The following is a 19,542-nucleotide window of genomic DNA, read 5'->3' on the forward strand; positions in this document are numbered from 1 at the left end:
AAGAAATTATATCCCAGATTGCCCCAAATCACATCAAATAGCATCCATTGTATAAAAATAGCTGTGGCACCAGGCTATATACCTTTTCCTCTTTTTTTCATAAATGTCATTGGCATGCCTGCTGATGAAAATTATGTAATGAAACACTGAGCACTTTAACCATTATTTTGACTACTGATTTATTTCTTCTTCACTGACTAAACAGATATAAAAATAACATGTATTCACCTTAATCACAGTCGACTGTAGGGTTTGGAAAAAATACCTTGGTACAGAAAGTGGGACTCTAATAAGCTCCTCACTGATTTTCTTTAGACCATCTATTTCCTAGAAAAGTAAAGTTTTACATATTTGGCCTAAAAATAAGTAAAGGTATAAATAATCTAATAATGTTAAATATTTCTAAAGTCTAATATTTAAAAAAATATTTCTCTCCAGTGAGAGTTAGGTTACACAAGTATAAACATTATATTGACTGAAGCCATCATGTATATAGACACACCCAATCTTTGCAACCGACAACTGATTGTGTCCACTACCTAACATCATCATGCTCAATGTGTGAGAACTACAATTGAGAAGGTCAGAATGGACAGCTCTTCTCATCGGTTTTGTGGCAGTGTTGCACACATGCACCATATACAAGAGGACTGATGGCAATCAGAACCTACTTGATGATGGTAAACAACTGCTTTTTACTGAACTGTTGTGGTGGAGGTCACAAAACAACAGAGGACATACATCATCGTTCATAAAGAAAATATCAAGACTGGCTTGTGTGTATGTTTGTTAGTTATCATCAATTACAGTTTGCCTACAGGAAATAAAATCCTAGGTTGTTTTTTTTTTTTATTGAGGATATACCATTTACAAAGAATATCACATTTTGTAAAAATAATATTAATGTAATAATAGCTATGTAGTCAAATTAAAAAATGGGAAAATACATACCTTTCCACCAATTGTTCTGACTTCTGAGTCTTCCCCTAGGGTTCTGATAACGCTAACAATCCGTCGATAAGCCTCCTTTACTTTATAGTTTTCTAAACTTTTCTGTGACTGATCCATGTGAAGCATCTTTACATCATTTGCTCTGAAGAAAAACAATTACACACAATATAAAGAACAGTGTTGTTTGTCTTGCATTCTTTTTCAATAACAAATTCAGTATTCAAAGAAATTATGGAAATGTACAAATAACATACATTCATGAATCACCTAAGATAAGTAATGCAATTAAATAGTCAATTTAATATCAATAAATACATTATTACAAAAAAATACAAAAATAAATGTGTTGTATAATGCATGTATTTTGTATCTACCGTAAATAGAGCAGCACTAATTTTATCAACATATCATTCTGAAATACTATTCAAACATCTTGTGTTACCACGTTTCAGTGGTTTACTTGTCAGTTGCTCACTTTCCAGATAAGCTCACAAATCATTCATAATATTTGTAAGTGTTCTGTTAGCTTATTCCTCCTTTCAGGTTTCATTTCATGATATTTGCTGGAAGATAAATTCCTGGCTAACAGGTCTTATTCCTTAAGGAATGATATAACATATATTAATGAGACTGTACGTGTCAACTGTTAGGGTGCCATCAATTTTGTGTGCATCTCCAACACTACTGGCTGAGATGCACCCCATGCTTATAAAGTCACCTAACATGTTCCATTGTAGATGTTGAATGATGGCTGTTCTCATCTCTGCCCTTGGATTCATCTGGAAAGAAACTTCCTCCTGTTTTGTTTATTCACTGATTGACGTTTGTTGTCTGTTTAAGGTTGTTGATTTAGTTATTTTTTCTAAGTAGTTTCTATCACTTTCAGCAGCACTACTGAGACCACTTTACAGTAATGTTCAACTTATTTTTGAGGGGTAACATACACATCTGTACTCACAGATAGGTCGTTGGAAAGACCTCTACTGGATTGTCATGCCTAGCATTAGAAGCATGTTAAGAGTTACATAACATCATCTTTGAAACACAAGTTTTCTACCTTCACTGTTTCTACTATCAACAAGAGTAGTTTCATAACCTCTTCAATTTCTACACATCTACTGAAACATGAACTTTTGCCTTAATTTGTTTCACAAAGTAACCTTCACCAGACAAAATTTTGTAGAAATCTACATGTGATGTGAGATTTCTTAGTACATTTACCACATTACTGTTGGGAATAGTATGAGTGCTTGAACCTTTACAGACATTATTCTGGTGTAGTTCTACCTCACTAGTTGAATAACATACAATCACACAGTAAACTACCAGCACATAACTGCATACTTGACATGAATCATTTTCATACAATAGAAGAGAGAAGAAGCAATCTCATAATTTCTATTTTCTCACTTATTAACTTTTAATAATTATTAATAATACTTTGTGTGTGTGTGTGTGTGTATATATATATATATATACAATCATGTGAAAAAGTTAGGACACCCTATGAAAGCCTGTGTATTTTTGTAATATTTTTGGATATATAGATATTTAATCTCAATTTCAACAATACTGAGAGATTATAGGAATAACTAGACAAATAAAACTGAAGAAAAGACTTTTCAAGATCTTTTGTAAATGTAATTCTACAAAAATGCATATTCTAACTGAAGAAAAAGTTAAAACACCCTACCCCCTAATAGCTTGTGTTACCCCATTTAGCTGAAATAACTGCAGTGAGATGCTTCTTGTAGCCATCTACCAGTCTCTGACATTGGTCTGAAGAAAATTTGCCCCACTCCTCAATGCAGAATTCTGTCAGCTGTGAGATGTTTGAGGGGTTTCTTGCATGTACAGTCCATTTCAAGTCACCCCACAGCATCTCAATGGGATTAAGATCTGGGCTTTGACTCGGCCATTCCAGGACTCTCCATTTCTTAGTTTTCAGCCAGTCCTTGGTGGATTTACTGGTATGTTTTGGGTCACTGTCATGTTGCAGGGTCCAGTTCCGCTTCAGCTTTAATTTTTGTACAGATGGTATCACATGATCCTCAAGCACCCTCTGATACACAGTAGAATTCATGGTGGATTCTGTGATTGTAAGCTGTCCAGGTTCTGCTGCAGCAAAGCAGCCCCAAACCATGACACTTCCACCTCCACGCTTCACAGCTGGTATGAGGTTCTTTTCCTGAAATGCTGTATTTGGTTTACAGACTTTTTTAAATCCCTTACCAGACTTATAAGCTGCTACAATTTTCTTTCTGAAGGCCTCAGACAGCTCTTTTGCTCTCACCATGGGGTTTACTCTCACTTCAACAGTCAGGAGCACACCAAACTAAATGTCTGAGGTTTAAATAGGGCAAGCCTCATTCAAAATGGTGAGTAACGATCTTCTAATCATGTGCACCTGGTGTGATACACCTGTGTGTGAGTTGAGCCATTTTAAGATAGGGGTGTCCTAACTTTTTTCTCAGTTAGAATATACATTTTTGTAGAATTACATTTACAGAAAATCTTAAAGAATTTCTTCAGTTTTAATTGTTTACTTATATTCCTATAATCTCTCAGTATTGTTAAAATTGAGATTAAATATCTATATATCCAAAAATGTTACAAAAATGCACAGGCTTTCATAGGGTGTCCTAACTTTTTCACATGACTGTATTACTAAATACACGCAAATTAACACATATACCTTTACAATTTGATACCCTTAGTGACATCATTATTTTGCCTGTGGCATTCATTTTCTAACTTCTTTTTTCTGGCACAATATTTTCAGCTGTGATACAGTAAAACTTTTATTATCAACTAGTTATATTTACAAATTTTTGAACAGATTCACTTGGTTCTAGGGGAACTTGTGGCAAGCAATAATGTTAAATTAACATAAAGAGAAAACTTGCAACATGGAAAATAGATAAAAACATTATTCTTTTGTTTCATTCACTGCTCCTGTTATACAAACTTGCATATCCCCTAGTAATAGCAGCCCATTATAAAACAACCTACCTTGTTACCATTTGCCACATTCCTTAGACAAGAAGACACACCAAAATTTTAAATTGAAACAAGGAAGAAAAAATATTTCATATTTGCACTTACTGTTCCATTCTGGAACAAAAACAGCAGTGCAAGATGCTAAAACAAAAATGTAGATGCTCTATTTCCATGCTTTTTGGCATATCTTACCGCTTCCAGTTTGGGTCCTACATATAAGAAAATCCTTTTTTCTTTTGTATCCATTGGAATCAAGTATACTTAAAAACACAATGAACTGATTTTTGTTTGCAACTCACAAACACATCCTACTTAATCTGTGCATGCTACTTAACTCTAAGGGTGCACAATAGCATGCAATAACTTAGAAGAAAAACAAGGTTACCAATTCTCCTCCTCCGGATGAGGATGATTTCATTCGTGGACTTTACAATGAGGGTTACCTTCAGACATTAAAACATAGATAGGTTTAAGAAAAAAAAAGTGTCTTATTGTGCAGAATATATGGTAACTACCTAATCTGTTACTAATTATCACTGGTAATTAAAGTTTATTAAAAACCAGCCATCCTGTTGTGCATATTTACTGGATTGCTATACACAGTTCTATAATCATGTAGTTATTGTACTTCATCTGTAAACCATTTTCATACCATTCAACAGTCATTTATACTAACTAACTTACCCCATTCCTTGGTTGTACTGAGCCACACGTTCAATAGCCTGAACCATTAGCAGACAACACTGTTGCTGACTTCAATATCACAGTAAAGGAAATATTATGAGAAATGATTCTTTCACACTTTGTCTGTTGTCATCAAAAGTTCAAATGCTTTTGAAAGAAAAATATTAAAGGTTTGTTTTGAATTTTGCACAAAGCTAATCTGCACTAATAGTACAGGAAAAAAACAAGAAATTCATTAACTATTCATATCAGCCACTTACTATCATAACTGACTCCTTCTTCACTATTTACTTATCAGAAATATACATAATTCCTTAATATTGAGCTGTCAAACACCACTTTACATACCAGTTATTGGTAGCTTTGGAAAAAACACTGGCAAAAAAATAGGTTTCACACCCAAAATATCCTTAATTATTTTACATACTATTTTTCATGTGACCACAATATTCTGAATACAATAACAAATACTGATTCTTCTTTTTTTGCCAGTTTGTAACATGAAAAGGATTTCATTTAAAAACTACTACTATATCACAGATAACTACCTAAGTAAATACATGTACAAAACTTAGAGTTATGGGACTTATTACATGTCTAGTAATTAAATAATTTCATTAGTGATTACATGATACTTTGGAACGAATTTTAGAGTTATGGGACAAATAAGTAATATGAACAATGGACGAATATGTACAAACACTTAGAGTTATGGGACAGACATTAGTGATTACATAATACTGAAGTAATGGAAGAAACAAACTATCAGGGTTTTGATATAAATCAGTGGACTGGTATTCCTCTACAGTAGGTGTCTGTAACTTGTTAGTGATGAATTTGAACAGTAAACAGACAGTACACAATCTGCTTTTAAAATAATATATATATATATTCAAAACTTGTGTACAAAAATTCTTCACAGTATAGGAAATCACAGTTTTATTTTAAACTTTACATAATTCTCTTTCTTATCAAAAGTCCACAGAGGCTGATTCAATTACTTTAAGATCCAACTGACAAGAATTAGTTTCTTACTACAGTAAACTCTCATTGTTTCGAAGTCGCTAGAACCGAATATATCACTTGTATCAAAGTTGTTGACTGGTCCGGCCAACTGTCCATATAAATACATAGTAACAAAAGCCCCTTGAACCGAACTGCATGTATCGAAGTGTCGGCTTGTAACGATGTATAATTATAGTCCCTAGGGTGTGAAAAGCATCAATATTACATCCTTTGTATCAAACCAGGTACAAAGATATTTATTTTTCTCTTCTTCCCTAAATTAATTGTCACTGCTGCAGGCTGCCGACCACCCGCTACGCCGCTAGTAAGTGCAATTAGTCAGTCTCCGCGCAACAATGTGTGGTGCCACCATCAAAATCTTACACTTGAGAAATAGCGGACTGCAGATGGGGTAGTAAATTAGCCTAGCAATGTTTTACAACAATTATGGTCAATAACACTTTAAACCCCTGCCCCCCAACTCACCGCCCTCCCAGCAAAAATTAGCCTAGATATAAAATTTTCAGATTATGGCTTGAGTAGATTATGCCTGCATGCTGTGGCCTATAAAAGACTAATCACAGTCAAATTATACAGATCATTAATCATTGATCATGGCGAAGTGCAAGCTTGTATCGATAGAAACTAAAATTGCAGCAATAGAAGAAGTTGAAAAAAAGTTAAAACAAAACAGAAATAGCAAAAGCATTTGATGTGCCTCTGAACACTTTGTCAACATGGTTGAAAAATAAAGAGGCCATATTGTCTTCTCGAGACAACTTTTGTCCCAATAGAAAACGCGTGCGAACTGCAAAACATTCTGACCTAGAAGCGGCATTGCTTCTGTGGTTCAAAAATGCTAGATCAGAGAATGTTCCTATCTCTGGGCCTGTTATGCAAGCAAAGGCAAAAATACTTGCTGATCAAATGGGAATCACTGACTTTTGCATGAGTGATGAGTGGTTAACCCGAGACTGCTGATAGTGATCTGATCACTAGCATGCCCCTGACAAACAGTGATATTGTGGCCATGGTGCAAAATAAACAGACACCAGAAAATGACAGTGAAAGTAAAGATGACGACAATGAGGAACCCCCATCCCAACACATTCTGCAGCTCGTGAGATGTGCCTGCAACTTCAGAGATATCTTGAACTCCAGGCTAACGCAGGACAGTTTATCTCTCAATTAAACATGATGGAGCGTTTTGTGACCAAGTGCCAGAGGGACAGCAGTTTGCAAAAAAGCATTGTGCAATATTTCAAGTGACTCCAGTTAGACGTTCTTGCTGGTGTTTGTATCCTGTACATTATAATTACACGTGTCTATATTATGAATGTTATTTTTTTTTACGTTTTTTTTTTTTACAAGTGCTGTTAATTGTCCTTTTGAATTTCATTAAATGTGTTTTAAGTGTTTACACACGTGTGACTTCTGAGTCTTTAATCCAATTACCAGTACTGCAACAGCCGTCAGTTATAGGGCCTACCATTACCAGACTTGGCTAGTGAATGAAAAAAAAATCCTTTTTAACAAACTTCTTTTGTAACGAACAATTCTCTTTGGTCCCTACGACTTTGTTACAACGAGAGTTTACTGTATATAATCTGCAATAAATTTACTATGTAACCCCAGTTATCCAAACTTTATATATTTGTCTCCTTTTCATCAAAAAACATGCAGATGGGTTCAGTTACTTTCAAACACCCTTTGAAAAACAAATTATTCTTTTTATCTTTGTTAAATTGTGAAACACACTTCAAAATAGCATCAATTACAGCTAAACTAACATCATGCAAATTAATCTGCAACTCTTAACGAGTTTCATAACAAAATGTGTTATAACTACCACCTCCAAAATAACCGATATTCTTGTAATGAAACCAAAATAATCATTAAATTTTAAATCACAAAATTAAATAAGCAATAACTCTTGCACTAAACAGTCTTGTATATCAACACAAACTAGAAGAAATCTGAATTACAAAAAACTACAGTGCTTATCAACTGACTCACCAAACATGCTGATAACACGACAAATAAAAAGGATACATTTGAATTGTAGTTAGAGTCGTTCGATCAGCATTAAAAACAGACTGATAGAGGGATCCATATTTATCAGCCAGAGCTCGGAAGTCCTTGGCACATTTCCTCAACTATTCAGCACGTAACGTCAAATTTAAATTAAAGATCATGTGTTACAAAACAAAATCACATAAATGCTATTTCAACATCCACTGATTAAAAGCAAAAAAACATTACAATACCAAACAATAAGAAAAATATGCAACTTTAACAGAACTAAGTTCACACATAATCAACTTGGTAAAAGAATAAACACTTACTAGCAAACAATTTTATAAGTGTCAAGTTTAACTACTGTCAATTTTTGTTTGTTTGTCAGTGACAGAAAACTAAATTGGTAGATCATAAAATCAAAAGAAAATACTAAAACCCAAACCTCAACTACAATTCTGCCACAGTTCTGCAGCTCATCCCTACTGGTCATGGCTACAGATGCAGCAATGGCTGAAGGAGGTGATGTCCAAAGACAAGAGCAAGCATGAACCAGTTGATTGTGAGCTTGAAGAACTTGACTCCTAAGCACAGTATATTCATACTGAAACTGAAGATTGTACAGTGGTGTGGTTGCTGCCTGAAGAAAAAATAGTAGCATATTTAGCATTTACTCTAAATTTTAAACAGTAACCTATGTAATGGCTACCTGAAGTAAAATGATAGCATGTTCTATTTAATATTTATAAAACATTATCCATACAATAACTGCCTGAGAGAAAGCACTCAAAGAACATGATGACTAATGTAAAAAATGAGTTATGATGCATTATTTCTATATAATTATATGTAACTTCACAGAAATCGGCTAAACCTTATTAATTTCTATTATCCAACTTGAGATCACACCTGATAGTACAACACATTTAATGTTTAAATTCTCAATCTTACTCTGCTACTTAATGACCAAACTTATCATCAGACAAAAACTATGTTCTTAAAAGATTAATACCTTTAAAGCAGAGACAGCCTTCAGGTAATGGGTGATGGCCTGTGACATGTCACTTCCTTTAGCCAGTTTACTGCAACTACCCCTCTCATCGCCCACATCTTGTAAACAGCTCTCAGCAAGACTGATTTCCCACAAAGCCACAAGCCAGAAGTGGAAATGTTCAGTGTTTACCTACCGGTTGCAACACATTCTTAAATAAATCTCTCTTTTATAAAATAATATTTTAACACATTCACAACTTAGGATTTATGAACTTCTGTATTTCTTCAGTTTAAGCTACTTTATATCCGACACTTTAATAACTAGTAAGGTATCAACTCTATAAGCATGGGAGGAGTCAAAAGGCACTTTTTTTTTTTTTGAGTTACATACAAAATTTAATCAAACAACTTCATTATCAATGTATGTTAATAAATTTAGCAACAAACATAATTTATAATTCTAATTATTATATTAGTTAAGTTTGAACTTCTTAACTGGCAAAAAAGAAATTTAAATAAATTACCATTTCGTACCTCTGCGTAACATGATGAGGCACTTCAACTCTCATTTGTGGAATTTTATCTTTATTTACAAAAGATGAAGATTTGTTTTAAACAATTAAAGAAACAAACCACACATATTGACAAGCCATAATACAATGACAACCTTTTCTTCTTTTGCTGATACATTACTGTATTTGTTCAAAACACACTGACATACCCTTCTCGCATCCTTTGTCTTTTACAAAATATCTATAATTCTCTCTCACTGCTATTGAACATTTCTAACAAATAAAAAGAGCAAATTATAAAGTACATAAAACAGATAATTGCATGTTTCATTTTAATGATAAAATCCCAGAGTTCACCATGTGAAGTTGAATTATTTTTACTAAAGACACTGCTATAAGGTGAAATAAAATTATTTAAGATCTATTTATATGTTATTTTGAAAGTTATTGAAATTATAGCATTTTGGGACATTCTATTCCAGTGTCTGATATGTTTGTGTTCCAACATGTATATCTGAAAGCTGTGTGAATTATAATTGGACAACTAACATTACGAGAAAATATATACAAAGAGCAAAAGGCTTCAAGACTAAAACAAGTGCTAAACTTCTTGTATTTTTATTTATTGTTATACATTTAAAAAAGAAAATGTCAAAATTGTAAGAAAATTTGAGTGACAAAATAAATTACCTTTGACAAACACACAAGGCCTAACATCACATGTTGTAACTACTGATTCAGCTTTAAGGATTCAGTGATGTCGAGAAACCCACTTGTTGAGAAATTTATATGCAAAAACGGCTCTTCTATGTAAAATATTTTCTCAACCCAAACGAGCCGTTTTTGCATATAAGCTTTAAGGATTGTTTAACCTCACATGTTCTATTCTCTCACCACGTGATTTATCACTTTGTTTTGCTAGTTAAACACAATTCAAATAGCAATAAAACAATAAATGAAAGAGGATGTCAAATGATTAGAAGCCTGAGGTTGTTTAGGATAAATAATTGCAATGGTTTGTTACACCTGCAGTCATTCCATAAGAAAAAATGTATCTTTAATATTATTTCACGTTTTCTAATTTTTACTATGACTGACTTCACTACAGTTAAAATCAGAGTAGATAAAATAAGAGACAAAAAATTTAGTTCTACCAAAATAATTACAATATTTATTTAAGAATTCAAGACATTATTCATATTAAATATGAAAAACAAGTATTTTGACTCTTCAGTATGAAAATCACACTTCACTCAGATTGAGTCAGTGAAGACTTTGTAAAATTCAGATACTTTTTTGGATAAAAAACAACAAACTATTAAAGTATCTGATTTACTTATTTAAAATCATGTAAAGTTTACTGAAAGCTTGCTAGATTTCATGCAGATGCATTAAGTACTTCCACAGTTATAACATGTAGTTTTATGGTTACAAATTTTCTTTAGCCATATGCTTCCGCGTTAACTAAAACAGGACTGAAGATGAACATTTTCTCTTATAAAACAAACATGTTTTCCACTTAGAAGTTCTAAGTCATACCATGACAGAATATTTTTACTAAAAAGATGCACTATTGTAAAGACACACTTGATATACAAACTGCTTAATACAAAAATTAAGTCCAAATGTTAAGTGTAATTAATATATCTAGCACAGCCCAGTTCATTCTACAAATATGCCTAAGTGCATCTTTATAAATCTACCTCACATATGCTAACTCAACTACTTTGAATACACAGTTAACATAACCAAGGGTCAAAATGACTCGCACTGTGAGTAGAATAAAACTTTGCATCACCAGAATAAATATGTATTTACAATATCACAATAGGCTTGGTCGAGTTACACAAACTGACCTTTACAGTTTCTGTATTATAGCTTCCAATATATGTTATGCATCTTCAGAAAATGTTGACGTTTTCAACATGCATTAAGTTATTTGTAGAAATATACACAGTCAAAGTGTAGAATGCTGAAAATGCAAGGTGGTTTTCATGTTAAGATTTAAAATACTTTTCTTTATCTACAAAACCTCCTAGATATGTGTTTTTTTTCAAGTAAAATTTTATATTTTATGTGTTACTTTCTCTACCCTAACTCTATATAAGGTTGGCCAATATGCCAGACTTCATAACCACTGTACAAAAATATGAAATCTAAATTAACCTTTTTTTCTGTTTTGACTTCAAACTGTAGCATGAAACTACCTATGTTTATCTCAAATAGCTTTAAATTAAAAACAGTATAGTTCTGTTTCTGCTTAAATTTTATTGTTTATTGCCCTTTGAACTGAGTCTAACTAATAATCCCACCACACAAGTTGTAAAGCAATTTTTGAACATGCAGCTTACATTATCCTATCATATTATGTAATGCATGGGCTACTTGTGAGTGTACCTCTTGAAAAAAATATTTTTATTTATTTTACCATATTTAACCTACATTTTAGTTACTATTATAGTAATTAAATAAAGAATACATGTGAAAAATAAATATAGCACTTACTTAGGTTTTTTGCTGTTAACTGTTGATAAAACTTAACTGTACTCTTATATTAATTACAATTTTTTTATTTATTTAAATAATGTACCAGATAACATATAATAATAATACACAAAACTAACAATGCCCAATAATTATCATTAATTTTCCTAGCTTTCTAACTTGAAGATACGATTCACTAAGTTCACTGGTGTGTTTCCCATGGGAATAAAGGTTGAAATGGAATTGAAATGGACAATTCTCTGTAAAGAAAGTAATATAATACATCAACTTACAGATTAACATTTTGTATTTCTATCACAGTGGAACCCCTCTAAAGCAGCCACCTTCGGGACTGAGACAAACTGCCTGATTAGAGGGGTTCCATTGTAGATAATTAGGGATTATGTAAACAAAAAAAAGGGACTGTGATTGAATGACCACTTGCAAGGTGTGACCAAATCTGAGGGGTGGCTGCTTAGAGGGGTTCCACTGCAGTTACAAATATCATAATATTCAACATAAGAGAGAACTATACGCAATTTGCAAAAGAGAGGATGTAACAGGTGGCCATGACAAGAAGGGTCTGATTTTCTAGTTTATGTCCTTGTAACAAAATACCATTGAAGGTTATAAAAATGATGCTTTGCCTGAGTGAAGAAAATATTATAATGAGTAATTTACATTAAATTCCATACTTTATGGAGAGGTGCTATATAAATTAGAGAAGAGAGAAGACCAAAAAAACATAATTCTCATACTAGGAAAAATTGAGGATTTTTTTTAAGAACTTAAAACTTGTATAATATTAACAGTTGGATTATTAGCAATGTTCTGATGGGAAGTTTATTTGTATATAATGATAATAAAGTAGTCAATTAAATTTTGAATGTAACTCAATAAAACTTTGTTGCACACAAAAAACAATGTCTATATAGAAAGAGGTTATTCATACAAAATTGCAAGTGTACGTAACTCAATGTAATAACAACTTACTCTGTTACACAAACGAGAAAAGAGCTCGGAGGCTATCTGGTGATAACCATATCTTGCAGCCTGGCGAGCAATTCGATACACTAGCCACAAATCTAACTTCTCAACAGACTTCATAATAGCCATCCTGTCCTGTGGCACCCAGTGGCGATTGATGCCACTTTGAAATATCAAGGTGCATATTAACACCTAGACAACACAGCAGACATACACTTAACTTACAATTTCTTCAAAAGTAATAATACTTCTAGAATCTAAGTATTACAACAGAACATATAAGAAAAGCCATCATTTTCCATCAAGTGATTTTTGTATTTATTCTGTGAACTAACATACACCAGTTATACAACTTTGATTTTTAAACACTGTACACTGTAACTATGAATCTTCACACTGTTTCACACATTAAAGCATTTACTGCAGACTAGGAATATGTTAGTTTTAGTGCCTTATATAAAGATTTTGAAAATTACACTCTGTAACTACAAATCTTTATATTCTTTCCCACATTAAAGCACTCAGTGCAGTCTATAGATATGGTAGTTTTACACGAGATACTAACACATTAACAGTATACAGATTCAGTTTGAAACTCTTTTATGACTCACAAGAGACTGGGAATGCTCACTTCTTTCCTTAGATTGGTCACTTAAGTTTTCTGCCAAGAGCAAAAGTTCTTGTTGAAGATGTGCCAGCACTCCGGCTCGATGACTTCCAATAGCACACAGAGCTTCAGCTAAGGGAACTATTGTTGATTCTAAGGTGTTTTTTTTAAAAAAAAAGAGGGGAACATATTATAGTTCCTAGTAAGTCCTGTACTTGTCTGTATTAAAATATACATTAAAGTATGAAAGTTTACCCACCTTATTTTATATTCTATTTAGTATTTTAACATTCATAGTTCTTTACCCATGTCATTATCCATACATGTTGAGAAGTATATACAACATTTAGAGTGGGGTAAAATCTGTAACTTATATAAAACTGAAACACTTAAGAAAACTATTTGCATGTATTTGAGAACAAGAATATACTTTATGCAAAATACTGTAATATTATATATTTGGCATAACAATAGTGAATAAAAGAACAAGATGTTAAAACAAAAGTTATAAAAGTATCTCTATAATATTTTAAATTTTCAAAGACTATACCTGTTCCATTAACCATCAGGGAACCAATACAGTCTACAAACTGTGAACATAAATCAGTATTGGCCTCGCATAAGTTCACTGCACACTTTAATGCAGACTGAAAGAAAATTATAGTACACATTAACATTACAGTTGCGACTGAAAAAGAAAACAAATTACAGTACACATTAACAATACAATTCTGACTTTTGTATTTTGACAATACCCACATCAACGTATGATGTTATGAGTGTAAAATTAAAATTTCACTGCATTACTTAATTTGTATCAAACTGGTTATGTTTAAATAGTTCTTTGGACATATACAAAACCCTTATTACTTTCAGAACAGCTGTTTCTTCTGATGTGGATTTCTCTTGGGAACAAATCACGAGCAGCAATGTTTCAATCCCACTACACGCTTCTTGCGTTAGCCCAGGTTTCTCCACAGCTAATTCTTCTATAAAAAATACCACAGTCATTTAATATTTAAATAGTCTTACAAAGAATACTTCTATTATAAAAGTATGAAGAGCACTGTATTAAACTAAATGAAAAAAGTAATTAAACAGAGAACTCTTCCTTTTAATTCAACTAAAGCTATTAATACTTTATATATCTACAAAATTGACTAAAATACTTCACTTTTTAAAAGATATGTTTCTTATTTTCTCTGAGAGAATAACATTACTGGATGTAACAATATAACAGGCTTAGTTCTACTGTTCAAACCAGGTTTTGATTTATGTTTATGTTCTTGTAACATATTGAAATACCCTAGGTGAAGAGTTTTTAATAGGATATTTTAGGATTGACAGATGCTCACAGACTTAATGAGAAATAAAAGCTGAATAAGTATATTATACAGTAAAATCTATCTAAGCTGGAAACTGCACAAAGCAGAAACCTGTACGAGCTGAAAATATCAAAATTTTGCAGCATTATCTTAAGATTTCTCTTACAAAAGGCCCTCTATGTGGTGGAACCTGCATAACACGGACGGAAAAAATATCTTTCACCTGTCTCATCTATCAACTAGTAGGATTTGAACCTGAGTAAGGCAGAAAAAATGTTTTTGGTTAAATATTAATTTCTTATTTAATTAATAATTCTCAGACATTTTGTTACAGTAAGTATTGGTTAAATATATTCTGTTCTTTTTGTTGTCGTCAGTATTTTTGCAGTTAAATCAGATTTATGATTTGTAGAAATATATTTGTCTTTTAAGTGCAAAATTCTACTCTTTAAATACTTGTCACGAAAAACTAAATTCCTATCTTCACTGATTTTAAAATTTAGGGAAAATTTACTTAATACCCTCATTTTTTCTAAAAGTTATTTATTATGAAGATTCTAGTGAAATCCAACTCTAAGAAGACTGATGCAGATGATTCTGTGAACACAGAAAGTTTTGTGAACGTTGTTTTAAAAGAAACTGATGAAACCAATTTAAAATCTGTAATAGAGTTGCAAGATGGTATCAGTGTGTGAGAAATTCAGAAGATGAACAAAACGGAAAAGATAGTGAGGAAATAGAAATTTCTACTTCATCGCAAATGTTAAGTTATATTAACACTATAAAATTGTATGCAAAAATGAAAGAGGAAAATGAACTTCTTAAAAAGGCCACAAGATTGGTGTTCTGTTTTAACTGCATGAGAAAGGCCATTAAAAAATAGTTGAAGTTTGACACTTTTTCCAAATAAATTTGATAAAGATTTTGTGTATTTATGTACATTTTAAATGTCTATTTTTGTTCTTATTCTAATGAATATAGCATAAACAGTATAATAACTTTATTCATAAACATCTTACTTCTCGAGTCAAGCAAGTATAAAGTTCCACTCAAAAATTATACATAATTAAAAAAATGCATGTTTACTGTCTAAGCCGGAAAACCTGCTTAAGCCAGAAATTTTACTCAGTCCCGTGCGATTCCACTTTAGACAGGTATTACTGTCGTTAGAAAAATAAGTACACATAACAAGTCACATACAGGTTTCCTCATTGTTATAGAGCAATTTGCTGAAATTCTGTACATTGTTCACAAAACAATGTACTTATTTCAAAGTAAACAATATTAAAACAATGTCTTCACTTTCTTTGTATACACAGATTACAAGAAATAATAATAAAATTGTGACTTAATTTATTAAATACTTTGTGCATTGCTGTTTTTCTATGTGGCTTTGATTTACACATGGAATCAAATTCTAAGTAGTCTCTGGATGATAAACCAGTGGATTAACTCATTGAATAATTTCTGTGTTACTTCTTTTACACAACTTCAATCTACATGATCTCTCAAATTCACCACATTTAATCAAATTCTAAATAGTCTTCAAATAACAAAATAGTCAACTAATTCATTTACTATTTTCTGTGACACCCAAGTCATAAAATAGTTAATTTTGAATATCTCACAAGTGTTTCTATATGAGATGGAAGTAAGTGCCATCAGATAAGCCAAGCATACCTAAAGCACACTAAATTCTGTATATCTCGCAACTGGATCTTTTATATAAAATTTGGATCAGATAGGTCCCTGAAGCAGCTGCCACATATAAAGGTGTATCACTATCAATATGCATGGATAATATTAAAAATATATTTCATTCAGCCTTTAGCCAGAAATGGTATGTTTTTTTCCAAATCATGCAAATTAGAAGTCTTGGTTTAGAAACTTGAAACCATTTTGATTACTGAATACCACTAAAGGAACATATCATTATTGATTCTTCCATTAAAAAAACAGAAAAGAAGTGTTAATTGAACAAAATAAACGTATTCTACATACAACTGTCAAACTATACAATTTATGGCAATTAACTAGAATGAAATGGAGAACAGACTTGCATTCTGAGTTCAGCAAAATGTAAATAATGAAGTTCTGTAAAAAGTTCTGCAGCTATATATATATATATATATATATTTAAAAACAGAATAAAAGTAAAAAGGGTAATTATTGTTTCTTTCAGAAAAATACTAGATGAAAGTGTTTCTTAATAATTTATAAACAATTTATTTACAGACTTGTAACCATATTAACACAAATACTTTGACTTCTATCTAACAAAGTCATTAATTAAAAATCTCTGACACAATTAAAATTATTATATTCTAAAATATGAAATTACAAAACTATGACAGGATTTTACATTTATTTTGTTGATAGTAAAATTTCCTGCTACTATTAACAAAATCAACTTTTGCAATATTACAAAATTCTTGACCTTGGTAACTAGTTTAATAAAAACAACAGAAAATATATATGTTTTTCATACCTTTATGAGCATGAATTGCAAATTGGGTAAGCAGTTCTACACTCAAGGAAGCCAATATAATGTTGGAATGGAAAACACATTCACTACATAGTTGTAACACCTTACAACCTAACGAAAAATAAATTCAATACTAAATCAAATTCACAACACATTAAAAACATTTTAACCCAAAAAACGACATTAATTCAACATTATTCTACTAACAAAATTCTATTAAACCATAAATAAGTATGCCATAGAATGAAGAAAATTTATCGTGGGGCTAAACCTTTTTTTATTTTTTTTTTAATCTAATGTACAATATGTTTCAAGTCTTAACTTACAGGAAAACCTAACAAGAAATCAAAATATAAACTGGTTTGTTTGGTGTTTTATGGCACAAAGCAGCTAGGCTATCTGTGCCAAATATCCAGTAAAAAGTTAAAATTAAAGTAACTTTAGTAAAATTCAGAAATGGAAATTAAAATAAAACAAAACAAAGTTTAAAAAAACATAAATATCATTAAAACCAATTTTTACATCTAGTGTACAGCAGTAAGAGAAAAACTACAGTAATACAAGTTGTAAAGGACTTTCTGTAGCATGACTGTAATTATCATAACTCACCAGGAAGACTAAAAGATAACTTCAAAACCCACTGTCAGTCATTGAAAGTAAGCCTTTCCAATCCTGGTTTCAAGTTATTTGACATTATTTGCAGAAAGTAAAGTAATAAAAGTTTTAAAATTATTGTAGCAAAATTTTAATTATAACTCACCAGGATGACTAACAGGTAGTTCAAACAAGAGCTTTAGTCACCTGAACTTGGTCTTTCCAGTCCTTGTTTTGAATTACTTAACATTAGGGCCATTTTCTAATTTCAAATCAAACTAGATGGACTGTGATTCTTAAAAGGGAATCACATTAAAAAAAATCTAGTGCAGAAATTAAAAAAAATAAATAGCATTAAAAAGATTACTGGCCCTAAAAAAATTATATCAAATCAGCTATACAATAATATACTTCTTTACTAGCATAATATAGATTAATACATATAATTATCACTGTATGATTACCAAAATAAAACTGTTATCCCCTTATCATCTTGAACAAATTACTTGTGTCACAATTAGGAAATATAAAACATACATATTTCATTACCTAAGTCAGATTAAAAACACTAACCAAGTCTTTTTGAAAGTTCAACCTTTCTCTATCAAAGAAGGTTCAAAATTACTAAGATTATCATATTCCTTTAAACCACTTTTGTAATGAAGTGCACTCTTACAACTGTGATTTTTTTTATTCCTTGTGTACATGTAAAGTACATTATCAGTCATAAAAACTCAGATTAGAGAACATTAATCTCAGATTCTTACCTTTATACAAGTCAAATTTGTCCACTGCTACTGACTTAGCCAGCATTAACAGAACTGGTAATGCTTGACATCTCAAATTAAGGTAAGGAGTTTCAAGACTGTATGTCACCATGTCCTAAGTACAGTCACAGGTAAATGCATGGAACAAATTAGTAGACAGTTCATAAGCATTATTCTTGCAGCTTTAACTTATAGTTATGTTATTATTCTAAAGTTAAAATGTGTAATTTTGAACTTTTAACTGGAGATAGGCTAGATATCTGAAAAATTTCTAATTAATTTGTTTAATTGTAGGTTTTGTTTCAAATTGGTTTCACTGATTTATTTTTTAATTATATTTGATATATATATATACACACACACACACACAAACAATTTTTTTACACATGCTTAAAGCCTTCCTACCTCAACATTCTGCCTGCTCCATAAATGAGGTCCTTTTTCTGCTAACAGTTTAAGATCTTTCAAAGCATGAATTTTTACACCACCTCGTGGATCTTTCTTTATGTAATTTAATAAGAGATTCACCTAAATGAACAAAACACAACAACAAAAACTATGCTGATAAAAATCAGTTTTCTTTGTCTTTAACTTGTGTTTCTTCAACAGAAAGTCTACACTTTATTAAACAAAGCATGAAACAAAAACAGATGAGATAAATAAAAACTTTGAAAAATAACTAAATAATGTTATAACTCAAGAGATCTGAAATTAGAAAACTAAAACAATGGTCATATGGTGTGCAATTACAAAATATCCAGTCTCACCTGATCTGGAATATCAGTAAGCAAGACACTAGCCAGCTGTGTGAGTGTGTGCAAGGTAACCACTACAAACTGTTGTGACGGGTAACTGGGAAGAAGATCCACACAGAGCTTACGAACCTAACAGTAAAAGTGAAACGTTAATTGTTATTAAGATCTAGGCACAAAGAAAGACACATTGCCTGTGATCTTTATGAACGACCTAAAAAGATACTGTATGACACATTGCATCACAATTTGAAAAAATCTGCAAAATTTACTTTAAAAATTAATGCAGTTTATGAAATAATTAATTTAAATTTACACTTATTTCTATACAAGTTAATAAGTTCTAGTGCAATTTGTCAAAATGATTAACAACAAAAGTT

General features: G+C 31.5%; 1 protein-coding gene across 1 annotated transcript in view; it reads right to left on the reverse strand.

Moving 5' to 3' along the window:
* defl (Integrator complex subunit 7) overlaps positions 1-19,542 on the reverse strand; it is a 37,107-nt gene that overhangs the window by 5,550 nt on the left and 12,015 nt on the right. Inside the window, 14 exon segments of the mRNA XM_076461258.1 lie at positions 229-327; positions 952-1,093; positions 4,636-4,704; positions 7,693-7,796; positions 8,102-8,296; positions 8,669-8,839; positions 12,639-12,824; positions 13,244-13,392; positions 13,790-13,886; positions 14,110-14,228; positions 17,053-17,160; positions 18,411-18,525; positions 18,816-18,938; positions 19,178-19,294. Coding sequence (XP_076317373.1) covers positions 229-327; positions 952-1,093; positions 4,636-4,704; positions 7,693-7,796; positions 8,102-8,296; positions 8,669-8,839; positions 12,639-12,824; positions 13,244-13,392; positions 13,790-13,886; positions 14,110-14,228; positions 17,053-17,160; positions 18,411-18,525; positions 18,816-18,938; positions 19,178-19,294 — 1,794 coding nt within the window.

The sequence above is a fragment of the Tachypleus tridentatus genome, chromosome 1, assembly GCF_004210375.1.
Source record: "Tachypleus tridentatus isolate NWPU-2018 chromosome 1, ASM421037v1, whole genome shotgun sequence".
Classification (NCBI taxonomy): Eukaryota; Metazoa; Arthropoda; class Merostomata; order Xiphosura; family Limulidae; genus Tachypleus; species Tachypleus tridentatus.